Here is a 23,519-nt window from a genome sequence, read left to right on the forward strand (position 1 = left end):
CTACTACTCAGACTTTGCAGAACACATCTTCAGTACTGTTCTGTTCCTGGTAAGCTTCTAGATACCAGCTGTTCTCGAAACATTTCCTGATATGCAGCCTTTCCAGAGACAGCATCTCTCCCTCCTGCATATGCTTAATAGTTTATTTACAATATTCTATAAAATTATTTTTCTTTCTTTCCTTTAAACCAAGGGGTTGGCAAACTTTTTCTTAAAGGGCCAGAGAGTAAAGATTTTAGGCCTATGGGCCATATAGTCTCTGGGGCAACTACTCAACTATGTTGTAACGGGAAAGCAGCCACACACAATATGTAAAAAAAAAATGGGCATGGCAGTGTTCTAATAACGTTTTATTTATACAAACAGGCAGCCAGCCTATGGACCATAGTTTGCCAGCTCCTGCTCTAAACTCGTACAACTTCTGGTATTCAAAACTCGTACAACTTCTGGTCTTCATGTATCAGTATCATAATTATCCTGAATTTTTAAGAGTGTACTGACACTGGTACTCAAAATTAAGTTCTATATATTTTATCAATTAAAGCTGAGATATATACATAAATGTTTAGAAATATTTGTGATGATAAGAGCTGTAAAAAAATTCTCATTATTTGTTGATTAACCAGAAAGCTTAACTGACCAGAAGACATTCACTGATAACTGTAGATAACTAAGGTATCACCTAATTCTGAAAACAGAGGTGATAATTTAAAATAATAATCAATATATAGAAAACTAACAATCAATCAAATGTACAGAACACTAAATAATGATAAATCCACACAATAAATGGTAGTGGTGGAACTGCAGTGATTTTACTTCTCTTTTTGCCTATGTTTTCTATAATTAACATATATGATGCTTGTAATAAGAAAAAAAAGTTTCTTTAAAGCACGTGATAAAAAGCCAAAAGTTTCTGATTGCTAAAATTTTTTATTTTAGTCTCGAAATAAAAATATTTAGACTTGAAATTAAAGAAAAATTCAACCATTCTATCCTGTGCTCCTTTTTAAAAAAATATTTACATCAATTAAATAGATAAATTAAAATTTTCATTTACCTGTCGGTTCCTTTCATCCATTATGCGTGTGATTTGTATTTTCTTCCGCCCCATTTTCAGTCACCTTTCCTTTCTTATATTCCAAATATTTAATTCAAAAATTAATTTTCTTCAATACCCTAATGCATCGTACACAGCTTCTATTATTTCAGCTTCTAGTCCAAGGGCTACAGCTGAAATTTTCTATAAGATCTAAAAGAAAACACAAATTAGAAAATTTAAGTTCTATAAGTTTGCAAACCATGAAATGTTATACAAATTTCAAACTTGCTTTATGCTGTACATACACAGCATTATTAGCTGAAATTTCTGGTTTTATAAAATTAGTAAATAAGTTGAAGCCTTGTTAATATTACCCCAAAATATCTCTTGAATGTTTTTGTGCCTCTAGTTCTGGCTGAAAGAGTGCAGTTACAACCTTTGAGTTTTTCTCAATGCGTGTAATTAGAGCAACAACAAGAGCCAACACTTATTGAGATTTTTCTAGGTGTCAGGCACTTTTCTAAGTATTTGATATGTCTTAACTCATTCAACCCTAACCGCGATCTTCTGAGTTAGTTAAAATTATCATCTCCGTTTTATAAATAGGGATACTGAGGCACAGAGAAATTAAGTAATGTGTCCAAGGTCACAGTAAGGGGCAGAGCTTAAGAAGTCAGGGAGACTGGCTCCAGCACTTCTCTTGAACATTACAGACTATCCTTAAAAGCTTCTGATGGCCTCCATGTCAAAGGATGAACTAATAAACTGTGGATAACCCCAATTTACTTCTAATTCTTCCTGCAAATTGCCCTAGCCGCCAGAAAAATAACTATTTGTCTATCTACGAAGACACTATATGCTTTCATTATAATGTACACTTGAATGAAATACTATTCCTTTAGCCATTTAATGAACTCCTCCATATCAGTTCGAATGTCATCTCCCTGATGAAGCCAAGACCAATTCCTCTTGGTAGAATAAACCACAGCACCTTACTTCGTGAGTATGTGTGTATAAATTCCAAGTCCATTTTCCTCTGAGACTGTGAATCCTTCAAGAACGAGGATTTTTAATTCCATTTATCTCTATAGTAAAATGACTGGTGATGATATAAATCTTCCCTGCTCTGAATGACAATTGTGTCAAAAACCTAGTGCTTTCAAAACTTACGTAATAAAATATTTACAGAGGAATGGGGGACAAATGCTAAAACATTCACAATAAATTCTCAGGGGAATTTTATTGAAGTATTCTTAAAATTCTATATGTATATCTACAAAACTTCAATTGTACTGTGCAAATCCAGTGTCTGATTAAATCTGGCTTTTGTTCAAAAGCAATGAGCTTTTCAATTCTTATCACTACCATCATTATCATCAGCATGCATTTCTTACATACCTTCTCTCATTCATTCTTTTATTTCATTCATGCAAACAGTAACTGATCATCTATTAACAACTGGTAATGTATTAATTGATCACCTACTTGCAAAAAATGTACTTCCAAACACTGAACTAGGTGCACGGGATAAAATGGTCAAGAAAAAAAGGCATGAATTCTGATCTCACAGAGTTCAGAGTCTAGTAGGGGAAAACAGACATTAATCAAACCATCATATAAATGACTTTGTACAATTCAAAGCTGAAAAGTTCATTTAACTGACCTAAATTCATGGGTCAGAGAAGGCTTCCCTGAGAACATGCCTCATACTCAAATATGACAGTGTACATACTAGGCAGAGAGAATAGCATGTGCAAAAGCCCTGTGACAAGAGGAAGCATGGAACATTAGAGGAACTGAAAGATGGCTAGTCACTGGAGGGAACTAATCAAACAAGCAGCTGTGCTGTAGAATGTTTCTGTTTTCTCAACAGACTGCAATATAAGCAATAGAAGTTGGCTTACTCCAAATCATGTTCCCTAACAGATCACATTGTATCTAACTCCCGTTATAAAAAAAGTAGGTGTAACTTACTCGCACTGTAGTAAGATAACTATTCATGCATTTCACTGCAGAGATATTACACTAACGCCTAAAAGGTATATGCACTGTATTATCTTGTATAATTTGAAAAATTCTGAATTCTAGAACATATCCGAGTACTTTGCTTTTTCTTTTTTTTTTCTGAGGAAGATCAGCCCTGAGCTAACATCCGTGCTAATCCTCCTCTTTTTGCTGAGGAAGACCAGCTCTCAGCTAACATCTATTGCCAATCCTCCTCCTTTTTTCCCCCAAAGCCCCAGTGGATAGTTGTATGTCATAGTTGCACATCCTTCTAGTTGCTGTATGTGGGACGCGGCCTCAGCATGGCCGGAGAAGCGGTGCGTCGGTGTGCGCCGGGGATCCGAACCTGGGCCGCCAGTAGCGGAGCGCGCACACTTAACCACTAAACCACGGGGCCAGCCCGTGAGTACTTTGCTTTTGACAATGATGCAGTAGGTTGTTTCAAACCAACCTTCCCCTGAGAACAACTAGAAAAGCAAAGCAAAAGGTAATCTGTCTAAAACTACTAGATACCTTTCAAGACAGTGAGAATTTGCAGGGCTGAGATCTGAAAGAAACACATGAAACCAGACTTTAGACTCATTTTTCCCCTAGAGTCATTTGTAGATTCTTAAAACACCCGCTGAGAGGCTGAGAAGCTAAGCAGAGCTTTCAAGAGATCTATGGGTGGGGGCATAAAAATTAATTTAGGGCCTGCCCCAGTAAACACACCAGGAATCTGGAGGGAATCCAAAAGACTACACCCTAGGTATAAAGGTAACCCAGAAACAGACCAGGCGACACAAGAAGGGAAGTACAGTGTCAGATCACCTCAATCCCCGATTAGATTAAGGTAGTCTGGGCTACCTAGTGTCATTAGCCTAGCTGCACACTAGTAAAATCTCAAAAGATTTTAGCAAAAGTAAATCTTATCAGCAAAAAGATATCACCTAGAAATTCAAATTATAATTTTTCACTTAAAAAGTCTAAAAATAAAAAACCAGTCAAGACCTGACTGAAAACCAAGACTTAAAAATGGCAACAGAATCGCTTCTCAGCCTTTGGCTAAATTTAAGTGTAGTATCTGTTCTTATCAGCTTAAAAATGGCAATTGAAATAGACCCAGAGTAATTCAGATAACAGCATTATCAGAAAAGGGCTTTAAAATAAGCAATATGTTCAAAGAATTAAAAAACAAAGAATTTTAGCAGATAATACTAAAAATATGGAAAATATAGAATTGAAAAATACAATTTTGAAAACAGAAATTAAGACATCGATGAATGAGTTTAACAATAGGTCAGATATAGCTGAAGAAATAATCAATGACCAAAAAGATAGGAAAGAAGAAACTACCCACAGTGAAGCCCAAAAGACACAAGAATGGGAAATACAGCAAAGAGTGTGAAAAAATTATGAAACATGAAGAAAAGATCCAAAATACTTGTAATTGGAGTCCCAGAAAGGAAAGAGAGAAGATATGGGGAAGAAGAAATATTTAAAGACATAATAGTTAAAAACTTTAAAAAAACTGATCAACGACATCAAGCCACAGACTCAAGAAGATCTACAAGCCTCCAAGCAAAAAAGAAAACCACACTTAGGCACAGCAAAGTAAAGGGGAAAAGGGGAAGGTAGAGAGAAAGAGAAACAGACAGACAGAGAGAGATCTTAAAAGCAGCCAGAAAAATAAAAAAAGATTAACTTTAAGAACAACAGTAAGATTTATAGCTAACTTCTTTACATAAATAAGCCAGAAGACAATGAAATGATATCCTCAAAGTGCCGGGAGCAGGGGAAATGCCAAACTAGAACTCTATATCCGGCAAAAAATACCCTTCAGAAATGAGAATTACCCGAAAAATACCCTTCAGAAATACAGAATTCTATATCTGGCAAAAAATACCCTTTAGAAATGAGGCCAAAATAGACATTTTTAGTCAAACAGAAATACAGAATTTGTTACCAGGAAACACTAAAGGGACTACTTCAAGTAGAAGGAAGAAAAGGATCCAAGACACAGCTTGGATATGCACACAAAAAATGAAGTACAATGAACAGGGTAAATATGTGAGTAACTCTAAATCAATACTGACTAAATAAAATAGTAACAACACTTTGTGGAATTTAAAATACTAAAATACACAACAATAATAGTACATAATTGTGGAGAGTAGTAAATGAAGTTAAAGTGTTCTAAAATCCTTTAATTGACTAGGAAATGGAAAAAGTACTCATGTACTTTAGACTTCAATAAGTCAAAGATGCATTGGTAATCTCTGGGGTAACCACTGCAAGAACAATAAAAGTATATACAGCTAAAATGCTAATAGAGGAGGAAAAAATGGATTAATAAATCATCCAAATTGGATTTAAAAAAACAAAACTCAATTATATGATGATTACAGAGGATATATCTTAAACACAAGGATAGAGAAAGAGTGAAAGTAAAAGCAAGGAGAAAGATATACTATGTAAAACAAACCAAAAGAAAGCTTATGTGGCTATACTTTTCATACTCAACCGTAATGTATGAGATAGATACACAGAGATACATGGAATGAGATAAAATGGGAGATTTCATTACAATAAAAGTTCAAATCACCAGGCAGATACAGCAATTTTAAATGTGAATGCACCTAACAACACTAAAAGTCAGGAATCTGTTCCTGAAAATCAGATATTCAGGGCAAAACTCTAATCAGGAGCTTATTTTCCATTATTTTAAACAGAAAATATTATGTTACATAACTACTCATAATGCCCAACAATTTCTCTTTTAAAATTTAACTAAAACAATAAAATGTCCATTTATCATGGTTAGGATTTAAAATGCTTACATGACTTCATATGCAATAACTTTCTCACTAGCTTTGCTTCCTTCTCTACAATTGAACACTTTCTCAACACTTTTTGTGCATTCTAGAAATCTAGGCAAACTTAAGGCCAAATATGAAAGGCAATTAGAAACTTATTCAAGACAAACACACATGGCAGATAATAGCTCAAAGGCTTATAATATTGTACCATCTTTCTTATCGCCAGCAACATCAGAGATGCACATTCCCTCTTCTGACACTCAGCACATGCTTCAAAATGTCTATATGTGATTCTAATGTTCTACAAATTGCATTTGGAATATAATTTGTGATTTTTCCCATACACCAGTTTGTTAAAATATTGTATTGAATTTTGCAGGTGTAAAAATATACTTTTTCTAAATAAACTTCAGCTAAGAAACAAGGATGTGCCCTATATATAAAGCCAACACCAAAAGAACTAAGCAAAGTCCATGATTCTAGCAAGTTGACTTTAACAGAGTTTTCTCAGTAACTGATGGAACAAGAACACCAAAACAAGAAACAGACCAGAAGAAAGAGAAAAAGATTTGAACTTTACAATTAACAACTTAACTGACATACAGAACACTACACCTAACAACTGCAGAAAATACGTTCTTTCTAAGTGCATAAAAAACATTTACCAAAAGTGACCACATGCTGGACCATAAACTAAGCGTTAACAAATTTCAAAGGACAGACATGTTTCTCTGACCTCAGACAAATTAAGCTATGAATTAATACCAACAATATACCCAGAAAACCCTTATATATATGAAAATTAAGCAATAAACTTCTAAATAACCCATGGGTCAAAGAAGAAATCACAGCGAAAATTAGAACATATTTTGAATGGAATGCTATTAAAAATACTTCATATCAAAAATGTATGGGATGCTGCTAAAACCATGCTTAAGACGGAAATTTATAGCTTTAAAATACATACATGGGGCAAGATCAAAAACCAATGTTCTAAGCAACCATCTGAAACAGTTACAAAAAGAACAAATTAAACTCAGAAACAAATGAAGAAATAAAGGTAAGAGCAAAAAGTAATGAAATATAAAGCAAACATACAACAGAGATCAACAAAGCCAAAAGTTAGTTCTTTGGAAGGACTAATAAAAAATTAAGTCCCTAAAAGATAACAGAGAAAAAAAAAAACAAATAATCCAAAACATACCTGGCCTCAAAGGTCTTAGATAAAGGAATATGGACTTGTTATTCTTAACTGTCCTATACACATATTTATCACAGGAAGACTAATACAAATAACCAACAAGTATCTGACAGTACAGTAAATTATTTATAACGAAATTAAATTGGCATGTATAACTAACCAACACTTCCTATATTTCCAGCTTACACACTCTAATAACCTAATTGCAACAATCTTTTAACCCCTCCAGGTCCTACAATTTATTAAGCCTACCACGTTTTCACTGTCCCTCACCCACTTTGTGTTCCTTATAGTTCCTCCTTATCCATTTTAATTTTCATATACCCTCACTCCCTTGGCCCCTGCTCTCCCTCCTCCTCCCATTTCCTGGAAAAACTCCACCCCTTGGGCGAGCCCCGTGGCTTAGTGGTTAAGTGCGCGCGCTCCGCTACTGGGGGCCCGGGGTTCGGATCCCGGGTGTGCACCGACGCACCACTTCTCCGGCCATGCTGAGGCTGCGTCCCACATACAGCAACTAGAAGGATGTGCAACTATGACATACAACTATCTACTGGGGCTTTGGGAGAAAGAAAAAAAAAAAAGGAAGAGGACTGGCAATAGATGTTAGCTGAGAGCGGATCTTCTTCAGCAAAAAGAGGAGGATTAGCACGGATGTTAGCTCAGGCCTTATCTTCCTCACAAAAACAAACAAACCAACCAACCTACCCCCGAGGGCCTGTTCCCATGTAGCTGAATCTGGCTAGACAATAAACAACCACGCTAACCAGGCTAATTAATGTGACTAAGATCATGAACTCAAACCTTAAATATTCCCTTCATACTGCCCAGCAAGCTTCCATTTTCCAATTTATACTCCAATTTAAATTCCAATTTATATTTATGTTATATTCGCTCTCCTCATGTCTCCAACACTCATCCCTCATCCTCACCTTCAGCTCATGACCTTGCTACTTAGTCTACTGACAGAAAAAAAAAAGCAATCAGAAGACAAGCTCCTCGCATTCCTGCCATCACAACTATCAACCCATCAGCATCTATCTCACATACTCTGCCTTCCTTCCTGTTCAGGTCTTGACTCCAGCAATTCTTCCTTTCTTGCAACTTCAAAATTTCCTTCTATACTGGAACCTTCCCATTGGCAAAAAAAATTAAAATAAAAGATGTTATTATTTCACTTACCTAAAACAAAACACAGAAAACAAAAAATGTTTTCATCCTGAGAGAAATTTAAAATATACTAAATAATAAACAAATTCATGTTTGCAGATTCTCAGAAGTTTCAATTGTGTAAAGATGTCAATTCTCCCCAAATTAATCTAGAGGTAAGATGCAATCTTAATCAAAATACCAATAGGTTTTCTTTTACTGCATGCAGGGACTGACAAGATTATTCTAAAATTCATTTGGAAATACAAAGGTACAAGGTAGCTAAGGCTACCTTGAAGGATAAAGCCAAGACACACACACCATCATTTATCAGACTTATTTTAAAGCTATAGATAGTAATTACGATGACGTGATTTTGCCACAGGGACAAACTCAAAGCTAACAGAAGGAAGGAAATAATTAAGATTAGAAGAGAGAGAGATAGAGAAGAGAAAAACAAAAGGAAAAAAAATCAACAAAACCATTAACTGGTTTTCCAAAAGGTTTAAAAAACTGACGAAACCTTTAGCTTAGATGGACTAAGAAAAAGAGAGAAGACTCAACTAAAATCAGAAATGAAAGTGGGGACATTACTACTAATTCTACAGAAATAAATATTGTAAGAGAGTACTATGAACAACAGTATGCCAACAAATGGGATAACCTAGATAAAACAAATTCCTAGAACACAAAACCTACCAACACTTAATCAAAAAGAAATAGAAAAGTGGAATAAACCTATAACCAGTAAGCAGATGGAATTAGTAATCAAAAACCTCCTGACAAAGAAAAGTACTTGACCTGATGGCTTCACTGGTGAGTTCTACCAAACATTTAAAGAACTAACACCAATCCTTCTCAAACCCTTCCCCAAGGAAGAGAAGAAACACTTCCTAACTCATTCTATGAGATCAGCATGGCCCTGACACCAAAACCAGACAAAGACACTACAAGAAAACTACAGATCAATATCCCTTATGAACACTGATGCAAAGTCTTGAACAAAATACTAGAAAACCAAATTCAGCAGCATATTAAAAGAATTATACATCATGACCAAGTAGGATTTATTCCTGGAATGCAAGGATCATTCAACATACTAAAATTAATATGATATGCCACACTTAGAAAATCAGGAGAAAAAGCCACATGGTCATCTCAAGCAACGCAGAAAAAGAATCTGACAAAATACAATACCCTTTTATGATAAAAACAACCAACTAGGAATAGAAGGAAAATACCTCAACATAATACAAGTCATATAAGGAAATCCTACAGCTTACACCATTCTCAATGGTGAAAGACTGAAAGCTTTTCCTCTAACAAGACAAGGATGACTGGTTTCACCACTGCTATTAAATAACGTAGTGGAAGTGCTAGCCAGAGCAATTAAGCAAGAAAAAAATAAATAAAACACATCCAAATTGGAAAGGGAAAAGTATAATTATCTCTGCAGATGACATGATCTTATACGTAGAATCCCCTAAAAATTCCCCTAAAGACTGCATAAAGACATTAGAACTAATAAACAAATTCATCACAATAGTAGGATACAAATTAACACACAAAAATCAGCTGCATTTCTATACAGTGAACAGTCTGAAATAAGAAAATAATTCCATTACAATAGCATCAAAAAGAATAAAATACTCAGGAATTAACTTAGTCAAGGAGGTGAAATACTCGTACACTGAAAACTAAAATACATCAATAAAAGAAATTAAAGATGACACAATAAATAGAAAGACATCCCATGTTCACAGACTGAAAGACTTAATGTTGTTAACATGTCAATATCACCCAAAGTAATCTACAAGTTCAATGCAATCCTTATCAAAATACCAATGATGATTTTTGCAGAAATAGGAAAATCCATCCTAAAATTCATTTGGAATCTCAAGGGACTCCAAATAGCCAAAACAATCTTGAAAAAGAAGAACAAAGCTGGAGGACTCACACTCCCTAATGTCAAAATTTTCTACAAAGCTACAGAAATCAAAATAGTATGGTACTGGCATAAAAACTAGACACATAGACCAATGGAATAGAACAGAGTGCCCAGAAATAAAACCATGCATATGGTCCAATGTCAAAAAGTGTCAATGGACACTACCAACAGATAAAATAGCAACCCACAGACTAGGAGAAAATAATTGCAAATCACATACATGATACGAAATTAATATCTAGCATACGTAAAGAACTCCTAAAACTCAACAACCAAAAATAAACCACCTTATTTTAAAAAGAGGCAAAAGACTTGAATAGACATTTCTCCAAAGAAGATATCAAATGCCCAATGAGCACATGAAAAGATGGTCAACATCACTAAGCATTAGACAAACGCAAATCAAAACCACAATGAAACACCACTTCACACCCATAAGGATGGCTATTATCAAAACAAACAAACAAGAAAAGAAGCCCAGAAAACAACAGACGTCAATGTGAATGTGGAGAAATTGGAATCCTTATGCAATTTTGGGGAATGTGAAATGGTACAGTTGCTGTGGAAAACAGTATGGCAGTTACTCAAAAAGTTATATATAGGGGCTGGACCCATGGTGTAGTGGTTGGGTCCAATGCACTCTGCTTTAGTGGCCCAGGTTCACAGGTTCTGATCCCGGGAGTGGACCTACGCCACTCATCAAGCCATGCTGTGGTGGCAACCCACATACAAAAAAAAAATAAAGGAAGACTGGCACAGACATTAACTCAGGGCTAATCTTCCTCAAGAAAAAAAGAGGAAGACTGGCAAAGATGTTAGGTCAGAGTGAATCTTCCTCACTGAAAAAAAAAAAAGGTAAATATAGAATTACCATTTGATCCAACAATTCCACTTCTAGGTATATAGGCAAAAGAACTGAAAAGCAAGGACTTGAATAACATATTGTAAACACCAGTGTTCACAGGAGCATTATTCACAATAGTCAAAAGGCAGAAACCATCCAATGGAATATTTTTCAGCCTTAAAACAAGAAATCCTATCACATGCTACAATATGGATGAACCTTGAAAATATTACGCTAAGCAAAATAAGCCAGTCATAGAAGGGTAAATACCATATAATTCCACTTATATGAGGGACCTAAAGTAGTCAAATTCGTAGAGACAGAAAGTAAAACGGTAGTTGTCAGGGATGGGAGGGAGGGAGGGAGGAATGGGAAGTTACTGTTTAATGGGTACAGAGTTTCAATATGGGATGATGAAAAAGTTCTGGAGATGGATGGTGGTGATCACTGCACACCAATGTGAATTTACTTAATGCCACTGGATTGCACACTTAAAAATGGTTAAAATGGTAAATACTATGTTATGTATATTTTAACACAATTAAAAAAAAAATACTCAAAAAAAAGTATGTATACAACCTTTAAAATAATTACAGGATTCAGATTTTATTAATTCAAGCTAACCACTAACTCTTTGGGTCAAATGAGTACTGATTTTTCTATATGATAAAGTTAAAGGAATTTTAATGGAAATGGCAATATTTAAAACCTACCTTTAGAACTAAAACTTATCTTTAGCAAACACAAATGGGTGTTTTTCCCAAAGAGAAAGTAATATATCTTATCCTAGGGAGAAAAAAAAGAATCTAATTGAATCCCAAGTCCTGTATCTTTATTCAGGCAACACTAATACAGTAAAAAATTAGTTTAAACTGAATTCTCAGTTAACTGAAATTTGTCTTATATGTCATTGTTTTAAAATCAGGAACTAGATGTAAGAAAAGATTCCCAATATGGGCTCTGCTGTCTTAATTTAAGAGATATCATAGAATCTAGCAGCTGATTCAGACCAATTCATACTAACACTAATCGTCGATGTTTAGTCTTTTTAAATCAATTTTGTTTACTGTTTTAAAGAACCCTATTGCTTAAATAAATATTTTAAGAGTATGGACTTTAAACAGAGGGTGAACTTTACTTTTTAAACTTGGCCCTTATTAAATAAACACCAATCTTTGCGCTCATCAGCAGAACACTCCCTTTTGATGATTCTGACAAATCAATTGTGTACTAAATTTTTTCAAAAGCTACTAAAATAAACTTGGTAAAAAAAAAAGTAACTACGTGCAATCAACAACTGAACCCTTTTAATAAACATGTATATATCAAGAGGAAATCTTTAATGATTCATTACTTCTTTAAGAGGGGAACCTAGGCATTCAATTTTGGACATACTAACTTGAGATGGTCATGGACTGTATAACTGGAAATGTCAAATAGGAAACTAGATATAAGACTCAGACATTAGAGCTAAAAATATGCTTTTGAGAGTCTTGGGCATAGAGATAATATTAATGTTGTGGGAAACAATGTGCTCACCTAGGGATAAAATGCAAAATGAAAAGAGAACAAAAGCCCCAAGGAACAAAACATTATTGTTGTTGCAAACGACAAACAGCCCAAACTATCATCTAGACGTAAGGTTTTTAAACAATTTGGCCAACAGTAAAAAAAAATTCAAAAAGATATCTGACTTTCAGCTTCCCTTGAAAAATACATTCTGTTTTCAAGAATTTATTCTAAGGAAATAAGACAAGGACAAAAATTATAAGTAAATGAATGTGCATCCCAGTGCAATCAAAATAGTGAAAACATTGAGGGAAAATACTACACAAGCATACAGGGACGACCTGTCTATATAATATTGTAGCTATTAAAAAGGTCAAACATTTTATAACAAATGTTCACAATATATTGTTGTGGGCAGAAAATATATAATTCTAATATTGCTTTTATAAATTCTGTAGACAGAGATGTGCACAGACAAAAGATGGCACCGTATATTCATGTTATCAAAATTAATAACTTGTGGACAGTTTTTAAAGATTATTTCATTTTATTTTTCTAAAATAAACACCATTGTTGTGATAAGAAAAAAACTTATTACAAACAACAAAAACTAATGGCTACTTTTAAAATTAAGAAGGAAAAAAAAAATCCTGCAAGCCAGAAAGCATGAACTTAAAACATTACTGAAATGTTCCTTCTACTTTAGCATTTTGTGCAATTTCCAGTTACTCTTTCTTCACAATTGGGAATGCTTGGAATTTCAAAGCATTATCTGCCTGAGAAGGTCTATTACAAGTTGAGTGAGAAATCCTGGATGCTAGCCCTAAACATGTCACTAAACTAGTTGCATGACCTTTAGTACTGACAATTTCTAATTAAAAGTAACTGTTTTATAAACAGGAAAATTGAAATTACACACATTGTATGTACGACACGAGGCTAGAATAAAATCCTATACATTTGCAAATATTTGAGGGAAAGTGATTCATTATTACTACTAACAATTGTATTTCCAAGCATGGTATAACATGTTAATATTTATGATCAAAAAATAAAATCAGTACTTTATCTACTGTGTGCCTGCTATTTCACATATTTACTTCCCTTGAAACATATTAATACCTTTTTCTGAATATACAATAGAAATCAGGAAAAAAATTAAACGGAAAATATTATCTTGTAATTAATTTCCAATAATCGAATGTCAAGTTGGTATCTAAGGTTATACCTTTTTTTTTTTTTTTTTTTTTTTTTTGTGAGGAGATCAGCCCTGAGCTAACATCCGCCAATCCTCCTCCCTTTTCGCTGAGGAAGACGGCCCTGGGCTAACATCGGTGCCTATCTTCCTCCACTTTATATGGGACGCCGCCACAGCATGGCTTACCAAGCAGTGCGTCGGTGCGCGCCCGGGATCCGAACCAGCGAACCCCGGGCCGCCGCAGCGGAGCGCGCGCACTTAACCGCTTGCGCCACCGGGCCGGCCCCGGTTATACCTTTTTTTAAATATAAAAAAGGAAACTAAACATGAAATAGATAAAAGTACTAATCTATATATTATATATACTAATATTAGTATATATAATATTATGTAATGATACAATATATATTCGTATATATAATTACTCATTAGACTAATAGTCATCTAATATACATAATACATGTAATATAATATATAGTGTTTAAATTTACATATAGTTTATATGTAGTTTAATTTTTTTTCCTTAAGCTTAGTAAATATTCTTATTTGATTTCTTCCTTTTTCTGTAAATAGCCTAACAATGAAAAGAAGGGAGAGGAAGAGTGCCGAGTCCACACTGTTCCAGGATGTTTTAATCTAAACCTTTTTCTTCACCAAACTTCAATCAAGCTGCTTGAAAAAGGGTAGAATCCTATAAATTTCAAATTCCCTTAGAAATCTTCTTGTATTGTAACCCCTCCTCCTTCTGCAAAGAAGAAACTGAAATCCATGGAGAAAGGTGAAGCACCCAAAATCTCAGTTAGTTCAAACAGCCAGGAACTTTTCTACTATAACACAGTAGTTGTTCCTTTAACTTTAGTAATTCATGTACTAACTTCTCAATCTTTCTCCTAACTATGTACCACTCTGCACACTATTTACCTCATTTTCTTTACATCAATTTCCTTTTTTACTTTAATACTGCATTTAAATATAAAACTTTATTAATTACTGCTGTAACAGAAAAATTAGTATAACTTGCCACAAATGGAAGATAGTCTTGTCTTAAAAATAATGAAAACGTAATTATATATGAGGTAAAATGGGAGCAATTAAATATAACGTTGATACGTATATGTGTATGTGTGTATCATGGCATTACTACTTAGAGTTTCCACAATTATATGGTAAACATATATGTAATATATAATCACGGTAACTATAAGCACCATGATTATATGGTAACTACATATATATTTTTATATACAAAATGTATATAATATGTACATAATCATGGTAACTATAAGTAACAAGAAATCAAATTACCTGATTTATAAAAATGCATTCCTGAAAATAATTTCCTCAGTAAGAAGAATGGGATTGTAAAAAATTATTATTAAAGGAGATTCAGCTCCATTTTACTTGGAAGACAACTCCAATTTTTAATTTTAATGTAAACCAGATGAAAGAATCCCGTCTTACAAGTCTACTTAATCAGAAAGGGGAAAGATAGGGTTGGAATACTGAAAATTAATTCCTAATCAAAAGAGTAACTTTTATTCAACAAACTTTTGCCTCAAGATGACTTCTGAAGCCTTCTTTCTAGATGTGAAAATACACTTGGCAATTTTCAAACAGTCATGGGAAATGGGTACTATTTTCATTCACTTCTGCCATCCAATTTGGGGGAAATACTTTTTAAAAAATCTTTTACCAGACCTTTCAAGTATCTTCTCATAATATTCAAAATATGTTCACAGCCAGTTCATCAGATAAGGAAGTTCATAACCACAGGATTCAGATAATGACTAAGTTTTCTATTATATACTAGTTGGTTGAATGGAAAAATGAAGTTTTCAAGCGGCCTGGTACGTAATAACAGCAAAGCACTTGATACACGTCATCTTCTTAAATTCTTACAAACTCTTCATAAGATAGGCATTATTATTATTTTCATTTTAAATCTGAGAAAACTGAAGCCTAGGCATTAAGTATCACTTCCCCAAGGTCACAGCTGCTAAATAGCAGAAGCAAGACTCAATCCAGGTCTATGTGACTCCAGAAGAGTGTTCTTTTTTTTTTTTTTTACCCTTTTTTTTTGTGAGGAGGATCAGCCCTGAGCTAACATCTGCCAATCCTCCTCTTTTTGCTGAGGAAGACTAGCCTTGGGCTAACATCTGTGCCCATCTTCCTCCACTTTATATGGGATACCACCACAGCATGGCCTAATAAGCAGTGTACCGGTGCGCGCCCAGGATCCAAACCGGTGAACCTCAGGCCGCTGCAGCGGTGCGCACGCACTTAACCGCTTGCGCCACCGGGCCACTCCCCAGAAGAGTGTTCTAACAGCTGTACTTTGTTGCCTTAGTAAGAGAGGATTAGAAGCTAAAGCCCTGCATCAGTTTTCCCAGAGCGGACTGTCTCAGGTGCCAAGCACCAGCCTTGACCAGGGACCCTGAATCCAGGTCAGTAGTCTGGTGGCCGCTAGCCCAGCCCTACCACAGAAACCCTTTAAGTGATCTCACTGTTGGTAAATGAGCAAGGTGGGAGAGAAGGAAGCAGCCAAGGACTACCAACACCAGCCAGATAAAGAAACCCACCACCACTCCCACAGCCTGGTTTCTTCCCTCCTTCTCCCTCCCATCCTTAATGGCCAGGCCAGGGGCACCACAATCCTTCAAGTTACAGCTGCCACCTCCTTCTACTTGCTCACACTTTAGGATATAGATCTTCCTTGACCTACCATACTATTCTTGCACAATTTAAAATTCATAATTGCCTTAAAAGAAAATATAAAGAATCTCTTCAGGAAGTATACTAATGTTTGCAATCAGCTAAAAAAATTTTTATTTTTTAACTTTTTATTTCAAAATAATTTCAAGCTTACTGACAGTTGCAAGAATATTATAGAGAATTCCTGCATAACTATTATCCAGATTCACCAATTTTTAACATTTGGCCATACTTTTTCATTTTCTCTCCTTCCTCCCTCATGGAATGAATGTGTATAGTATACACCTATATATAAATATAAAAAATGTATTTCTCTGAACCACTTCAGGGTAAAGTGCATATATCATGCCCTTTAAACCTCAATACTTAAAGTGTACATTTCCTAAGAACAAGAATATTTTCTTATATAACCAAAGTACAGTTATCAAATTCAGGAAATAGATCATTGATACAATACTTTAAAGTGCAGGCCATATTCCAATTTTGTCAATTGTCCCAGTAATGTTCTTTAGAGTTTCTTTTTCTCCTCTTCAGTACACCATCCAGGATCACATATACACTTAGTTTTTTGTCTCTTTAGTCTCATTTAATCTAGAAGAGTTACTTAGCCTTTGTCTTTCATGACAGTGACATTTTGAAGAATATAAGCCAGTTATTCTATAGCATATTCCTCAATTTACGTTTGTCTGATGTTTCCTCACATTTAAATTCCCAGGCAAAATACTGTACAAGTGATCTTATACCCTTCTTAGGGTATCATATCCAGAGGCATTTGATGTCCATCTACTTCTTACTGATGTTTATTTGTGTCATCTGATTTCTCTACTGTTAGACCTATTTCCCTCTTGCAAATAACAAGCAATCTGTGGGAAGACATGTTAAAACCATACAAATATCCAACTCTTCATCAAACTTTTCCCCTGGATCTAAACCCTTTGATGATTCTTACTTGAACCAATCTATACCATGACAATTATAAAATGACGGTCTCCCAACTTCCCTACTCCCTTCACATTTATTAGCTGTGAAGAAGAGCCTTCCCCTCTGCTCTACATTATTTATGTATTTATTTATTATCAGTGTGGATTTATATATTCCTCTTTTATTCAATGGGTTATAATCCATTACTCTCCTTATTAAGTTTGATGCTCAAATTATTCCCAATTTGGACAGTGGGACATCCCCCCTCTAGCTGGGTCCTGTGTCTTTTTAACATGCACCCATCATTTCTTAGAGCACTTCCTTACTTTCTGGCCCAAAAAGATATTCTAGGCTCATCTAGTACCCTCCTGAGCCATCTCTAGAATAAGTCATTTATCCAGTGATTCTGGTTCCTTTTACTGGGGAACGGTATTTAGAAGCCAAGATCTGGGTGGTGCTAGGTGTGCTCATTGCTACCGTGGTGCCGTTCTTCTAAGCCATTTCCAGGAAATATATAATATGAACATATGGTCATATGGATACCTAAAATTCCCAGAAGGTTCTTCTCTGCCTTCCCTATTCCATATTTGGAATAAAATGCTACTGACATTTTAGACCAGATAATAATTCTTTGCTGGGGGAGAGTGTGGGAATCCTGTGTATTGTAACATGTTTAGTAGCACAACCCGACCTCTGCCCACTAGACGCCAGGGGCACCCTCCTCTGGTCATGAGAATCAGAAGTATCTCCAGAAATTGCCAAATGTCGCCTGGGGGTCAAAAGCCCCTGGCAGAGAAGCACAATACACATAAAACAGTTTCAGAATTGCCTCACCTATACTATTATCGCTACCTGCAAAAAAAACCAATAAAAAAGAGCTCTATATTTGTTTGCAGTTCTTTTCTTCCATAGAATAAGGAAATACAGTCAAGCACCATATTCAAAAGTTATCTGGATCAGTTTCTTTTTTCTCCTCTTCAGAGTGGTGGTTACTGTTCACTTACCCACACAATTGGATTTATTTCTGTTTGCATCCAACTTGAGGATTTTTTCTCTCTCATCCTTTTTATTTTATGTTTTAATATGTAGAACATTAACATGTTTCTATAAGTCAAAACTATACTAAGGGCCAGCCCTGTGGCGTAGTGGTTGAGTTAGGTGTGCTCTGCTTTGGCGGCCCGGGTTCACAGGTTTGGATCCTGGGCATGGCCCTACACCACTCGTTAGCCACGCTGTGGCAGTGACCCACGTATAAAAAAATAGAGGAAGACTGGTGGTGGATGTTAGCTCAGGGCAAATCTTCCTCAACAACAACAACAAAAAAACTATACTAAAACCTAGAATTAGAGAATGTCCACTTTCCTCTACCTCTTTCCCCTGCCCTCCCTCTTATAGATAACCCAATTTCAACATGTACTGGTTTATGCTTCCTGTGTATATGATACACATACATATGAAGGATATATGTATGTCTTTTTTCTTACCCAAGAGCAACATACCATATTTAGTCTTTCTCAACTTTGCTTTTTTTCTCTTATGATATCCAGTTTTTCACTTATTCTATCAGTTTATAGAAATCCTCATTTTTCACTGAATTTCACAGTAAAGTCTGTTTATTAATATAACACTATGAAAGCAGACTTAAAACCAAAAGCTTAATATAGTCTTATTTTATAAACTCAATACAATAAAATTCATACATACTGAATTTTTAAAGGTAAAAGAAAAGCAAAAATTGCAGTCCAAATTACTCATTTTATAGACAAGAGAAACTAAAGTTTAGAAGTTACAGTCTCGAAACTACAAAGTTCAGCCTAATATACCACATAACCAGCAAGTATTAAGTATTAGACACTACACTAAACACTAAGGAAACAAAAATGAATTTTTTAAGAAATCTTTCTACCTTCAAGAGAGCCATGCCAATAAATGTCAATACACTGCTATATTCAGTGACAGACATATACCCAATTTACAAATATAGTAAAGGAGGGAGCAATCAAGTGTTTGTTTTATTGGTTTGTTTGAATTTAGGTTTGTTAATATGTTTATTGGGATAGAGAGCATATGCTATGAAAGAATAGGATATGGAATTTTAATAAAACCATAAGGAGTTGGAATGGCTGGGGCACAGAGCATTAGTAGAAAAATGAGAAAAGATGATAGTGGAGAGGTAAGCAGGAGATACAGACTTTATTTTAAATATGATGGGAAGCCATCAACAGTTTGTTTTTTGTTTGTTTTTTGTTTTTTTTTTTGTGAGGAAGATCAGTCCTGAGCTAACATCCATGCCAATCCTCCTCTTTTTGCTGAGGAAGACTGGCTCTGAGCTAACATCTATCACCAATCCTCCTCCTTTTTCCCCAAAGCCCCAGTAGATAGCTGTATGTCATAGTTGCACATCCCTCTAGTTGCTGCATGTGGGACACGGCCTCAGCATGGCCGGAGAAGCGGTACGTCAGTGCGCGCCCAGGATCCGAACCCCGGGCCACCAGTAGTGGAGTGCGCGCACTTAATTGCCAAGTCACGGGGCCGGCCCGCATCAATAGTTTTATTCTGGCTTTGCTATTAATTGTGTGACCTTGGAAATGTCATTTGACTTCTCTATGCCAAACCGTGAACTAAGGATAATAATAACATATATATCATATGGTTATTCTAAAGAATAAATGCAATGATATGCTTAAAATTCTTATTAGAGTGCCAAACATACAAAATGTTCTATAAATCCTAGGCAGTATTTCAGTTCTAACATTCCATGATTCTCATTAATATTTCTAAAACACTTCTAAAAATAAAATCTACAATATCATTCGAAGATTATAATCTCTGCTGAACAAATATTGATTTATCTTTGTGAATACTATGCAAACATAAATCATCATCAAAATGGTAGTGTGTAAAGCTGAAGGACATCCAAAGAGTTATTAAAGATGTCATTATAAGGGAACAAAAAAGGTTATATTTGTCCAACTTTACTTCACTGGTCAGATAAGATACTATTTTCTTCTGCACAAAATTTCTTTCGCACTTTTAGGGAAACCACAAAACGCTGCAAAGGATTAAAAAAACAATCCTACATCAATTTTCCCAAATCTTCTCAAATCAAATGTGTAAGCTCTACTGTACCTCTCTGCTGTCATTCTCACAGTAATCATGGTATATGTTTTGCAACTTAAGGGAAGGATCTGTCTGGCCTATCCACACAGTAAGGACACAGTTAACAATTTCATAGTTGCCTAGAAGCACCATTACTTTGCCATTCTAAAAGTCTGTATTGGTTAGTTAAAAAAATAATTATAAATACATGTTGTAGCTACAAAGTGCAATAAAAAGTCAGCTGACAATCATCAACAATCAGAGGCAGGAAAACAACCACTACTACTTTCCAGCGACAGTGAAACAGGAATATGGAGGAAAATTTCCCATCTTTGACTAGATTAACAGCTCACCCATAATAGTTCTGATTAATAACATTCATCTGCACTAAACATTTTTTCCTAAACCTTCATATTACTTTATAATGCTTAATGTCCAATAGTTAGAAACAGACATGGATCCCAATCTCTTTCTGTTACATGTAAGTAAACAGCAGCCAGAGACAACAGGAAGCCTATCCAAAGTCCCAAAGCTGATCAGGAAAAGAAGTGAGACTGACAAAGGCATCACAACATAATGTTTTACACAACATTTATGCAGGCAAGGATTTCATTTTCAACAATATTATTAGAGGAAAGGACAATCCCCAAAAGGTAAAAATTTTGCATGTTTTCAAGATAATTAGATTTCCAGACAAGATCATAAGAAAAATAATTCTTCAAACTCAGTGAAATCTGCCGTTTATTTGATGAGATATTTACTGACTATCATTAGAGAGAAATGTATTTTCAGAACAGCCAAGGGTAAAGAATAAAACTTCAAGTGTTTCAATATTTAGTTATACATAAAAAATAACACAATAAACATATCAAAAGCACAGAAGAGGAGACTTAGACATTCCCATAAGAATATTCTAGCTCTATATAGTATCCCAGGTTATGATCATTGTTTTCTATAGACACAGAATGTAAAATGACCACAGAACAAAAATTTGTAACCAGCTTCATTTTAGTAACAAGTCTGTGGCCATTATAAACAGAAGGAAGAGCTCAGCCTTTCATACCCAAATGAAATCAAAACAACAATTATTATTCATAGGACAGAAAGATTATTTTATATAATTAATTAACAACAAATGCATCCCAAGACATTCCGGTATATTTCCATTACATTTCTATCACCAAAAGATGTAATTCTTTCAATTTCAACTAATTTGATTGTGTACCTCCAGAGAATTAAGATAAGTTTAAACCAAAACCCTACATAAAACAATACTATGTACTTAAGAGAATATGCACTTAACATTAATTACCAATGACAGTTAAGGCTGCTAATGAAAATGTTTTTTGCAACATTCTCAATTTTACGCAAGAAATGATTTTTAAACGCGAGGTACTCAAAAAAAAAAATTCACTTTATACGACTTCAGCTAAGGATGTTAAAAAGCCTCAAGATAACATTGCTCCTGTCCTAACAAAGAGCAAGAGCCAAATACTCTACAAAAGCATAACTTTCCTTGAGCCTATCAAATAGCTGAGGTTGCAAGGCAACCATGTGAATGGAATGCCAAAGGATGACAAGCCGGCTTGCTCTGAGGAGACAGGACACATTAACTGATTCATCTTGGCAGAACACGGGAGAAATAGGCTGCTACCACAAAAGCTGGTAAGAAAAACTCAGCTAACATTTAAAATGTATTCTTAAAGGCTGAGTGGGCTAGTGTGACAGTTTAGACTCTCTGGAAACCCTAGACAAAGGAGAATGTGTTCTTTTCCATGGACTTGTCCTATATGCCCACAAGAAATACTAGGGGACAGTACAAAAGACGTGAGAGAGGCTCCCTTGGTGACACACAAACACAAATTCCTGTCTACTTTCCAGGCATCAGAGTTACTAGATACATGACTTTGGGCTACAATCAAGCAAATTTATCTTACCCTTAGTTTTCAAATCTGTAAAATTGGAATAATAAATTTCACACAGGGTTTTGCGAGGATTCATTGAGATAAAGTATCTGTTCAGCACTTGGCACATATCAGGTGCTTAAAAAATAATACTCATTATTATTGCTCAGTTTATTCCAACTCCAAGTTACCCATTTGTTGATCACAAACTAACAAGGGCAGCGTAGGCTTGGCTGCCACGTAGGGAACATCTAAAAGGTAAAGGAGCCAAAAAAGGGGGGTAGAGAAGGAACCAAAAGATCAATTTTAAATTCTGCTAATTCAATAAGACAGAGAAATTCGTCAGATATTACAAACCTATAAAAAATTTACATTTCTAATGAAAGAGCTAGTTATTTGGAAGAAACCTGTGGTTTCTTTTATAAAAGGAAGAATCACCTTTTACCTGGATTGAAAGTTCATGATTTAGATACATTGGATTTTCATCAAGAGAATTTACTCTTTTTAACACTTTTTAATTTTATACCATGGACATCACAATAAGTGGACTGCATTTACTGACAGGATTCTTTTTGTCTGAGGGGCTTCTGACTACAGACAAAACACTCGTTATCTTCTATGTTTTTTTTGATGTTCATTTTCCATGATGTATATATTTAATTTAAAAATAAACATCATTAGACATTTAGAAGACAATTCATATTCCTTTGGTTTCAACGATGAAAATAAAAGATGAAACAGAAAATAAACTAGGATCTTTAGAATCCAAAGCAAAGAAGTCTATGAGTAATTATTGCTTTTTTCTCCCCAAGGCATAAACACAGTCTAGGTCAACCACACACTGCCTAGGAACTATGCTAGTAGGGAAGGAAAACTAAAACAAAGAAATTTAGAATGAAACAAGAGAACACAAAAATGACAGAGAAAAGACAGAAGAGGGACCCAAATTAACCAACCCTGGAACCACCCTAACTCTGAACTTCTTGTTAGATGAAATAGTAAAATCCTTACTGTTTTAGTTAGCCTCTCTGTTACTTGCAGCAGAAAGCATCCTACCTGATACATATATGCAGATAGTTTAAGAGCTGATTACAATCTGTTCCCAAAAGGACAAGTAAATTATAGACCATTTAAAAATGTTTCAAGTAGGTCATTTTCATATCAAGTCATAAATATTCTTTCCTTGATCTATC

The 23,519-nt window shown here is 34.9% G+C and overlaps 1 protein-coding gene across 6 annotated transcripts in view; it reads right to left on the reverse strand.

Annotated features, from left to right (window-relative positions):
* The window catches only part of MEF2A (myocyte enhancer factor 2A), a 174,109-nt gene that overhangs the window by 101,843 nt on the left and 48,747 nt on the right, over window positions 1–23,519 (reverse strand). For all 6 annotated transcript variants that reach the window (XM_058542341.1, XM_058542340.1, XM_058542346.1 and 3 more), the window contains exon 3: window positions 1,061–1,252. In XM_058542341.1, the coding sequence (XP_058398324.1) occupies window positions 1,061–1,114 (54 nt within the window). In that variant the 5' untranslated portion in view covers window positions 1,115–1,252. The remainder of the gene's footprint in view (window positions 1–1,060; window positions 1,253–23,519) is intronic.

Source organism: Diceros bicornis, chromosome 5, assembly GCF_020826845.1.
Source record: "Diceros bicornis minor isolate mBicDic1 chromosome 5, mDicBic1.mat.cur, whole genome shotgun sequence".
Classification (NCBI taxonomy): Eukaryota; Metazoa; Chordata; class Mammalia; order Perissodactyla; family Rhinocerotidae; genus Diceros; species Diceros bicornis.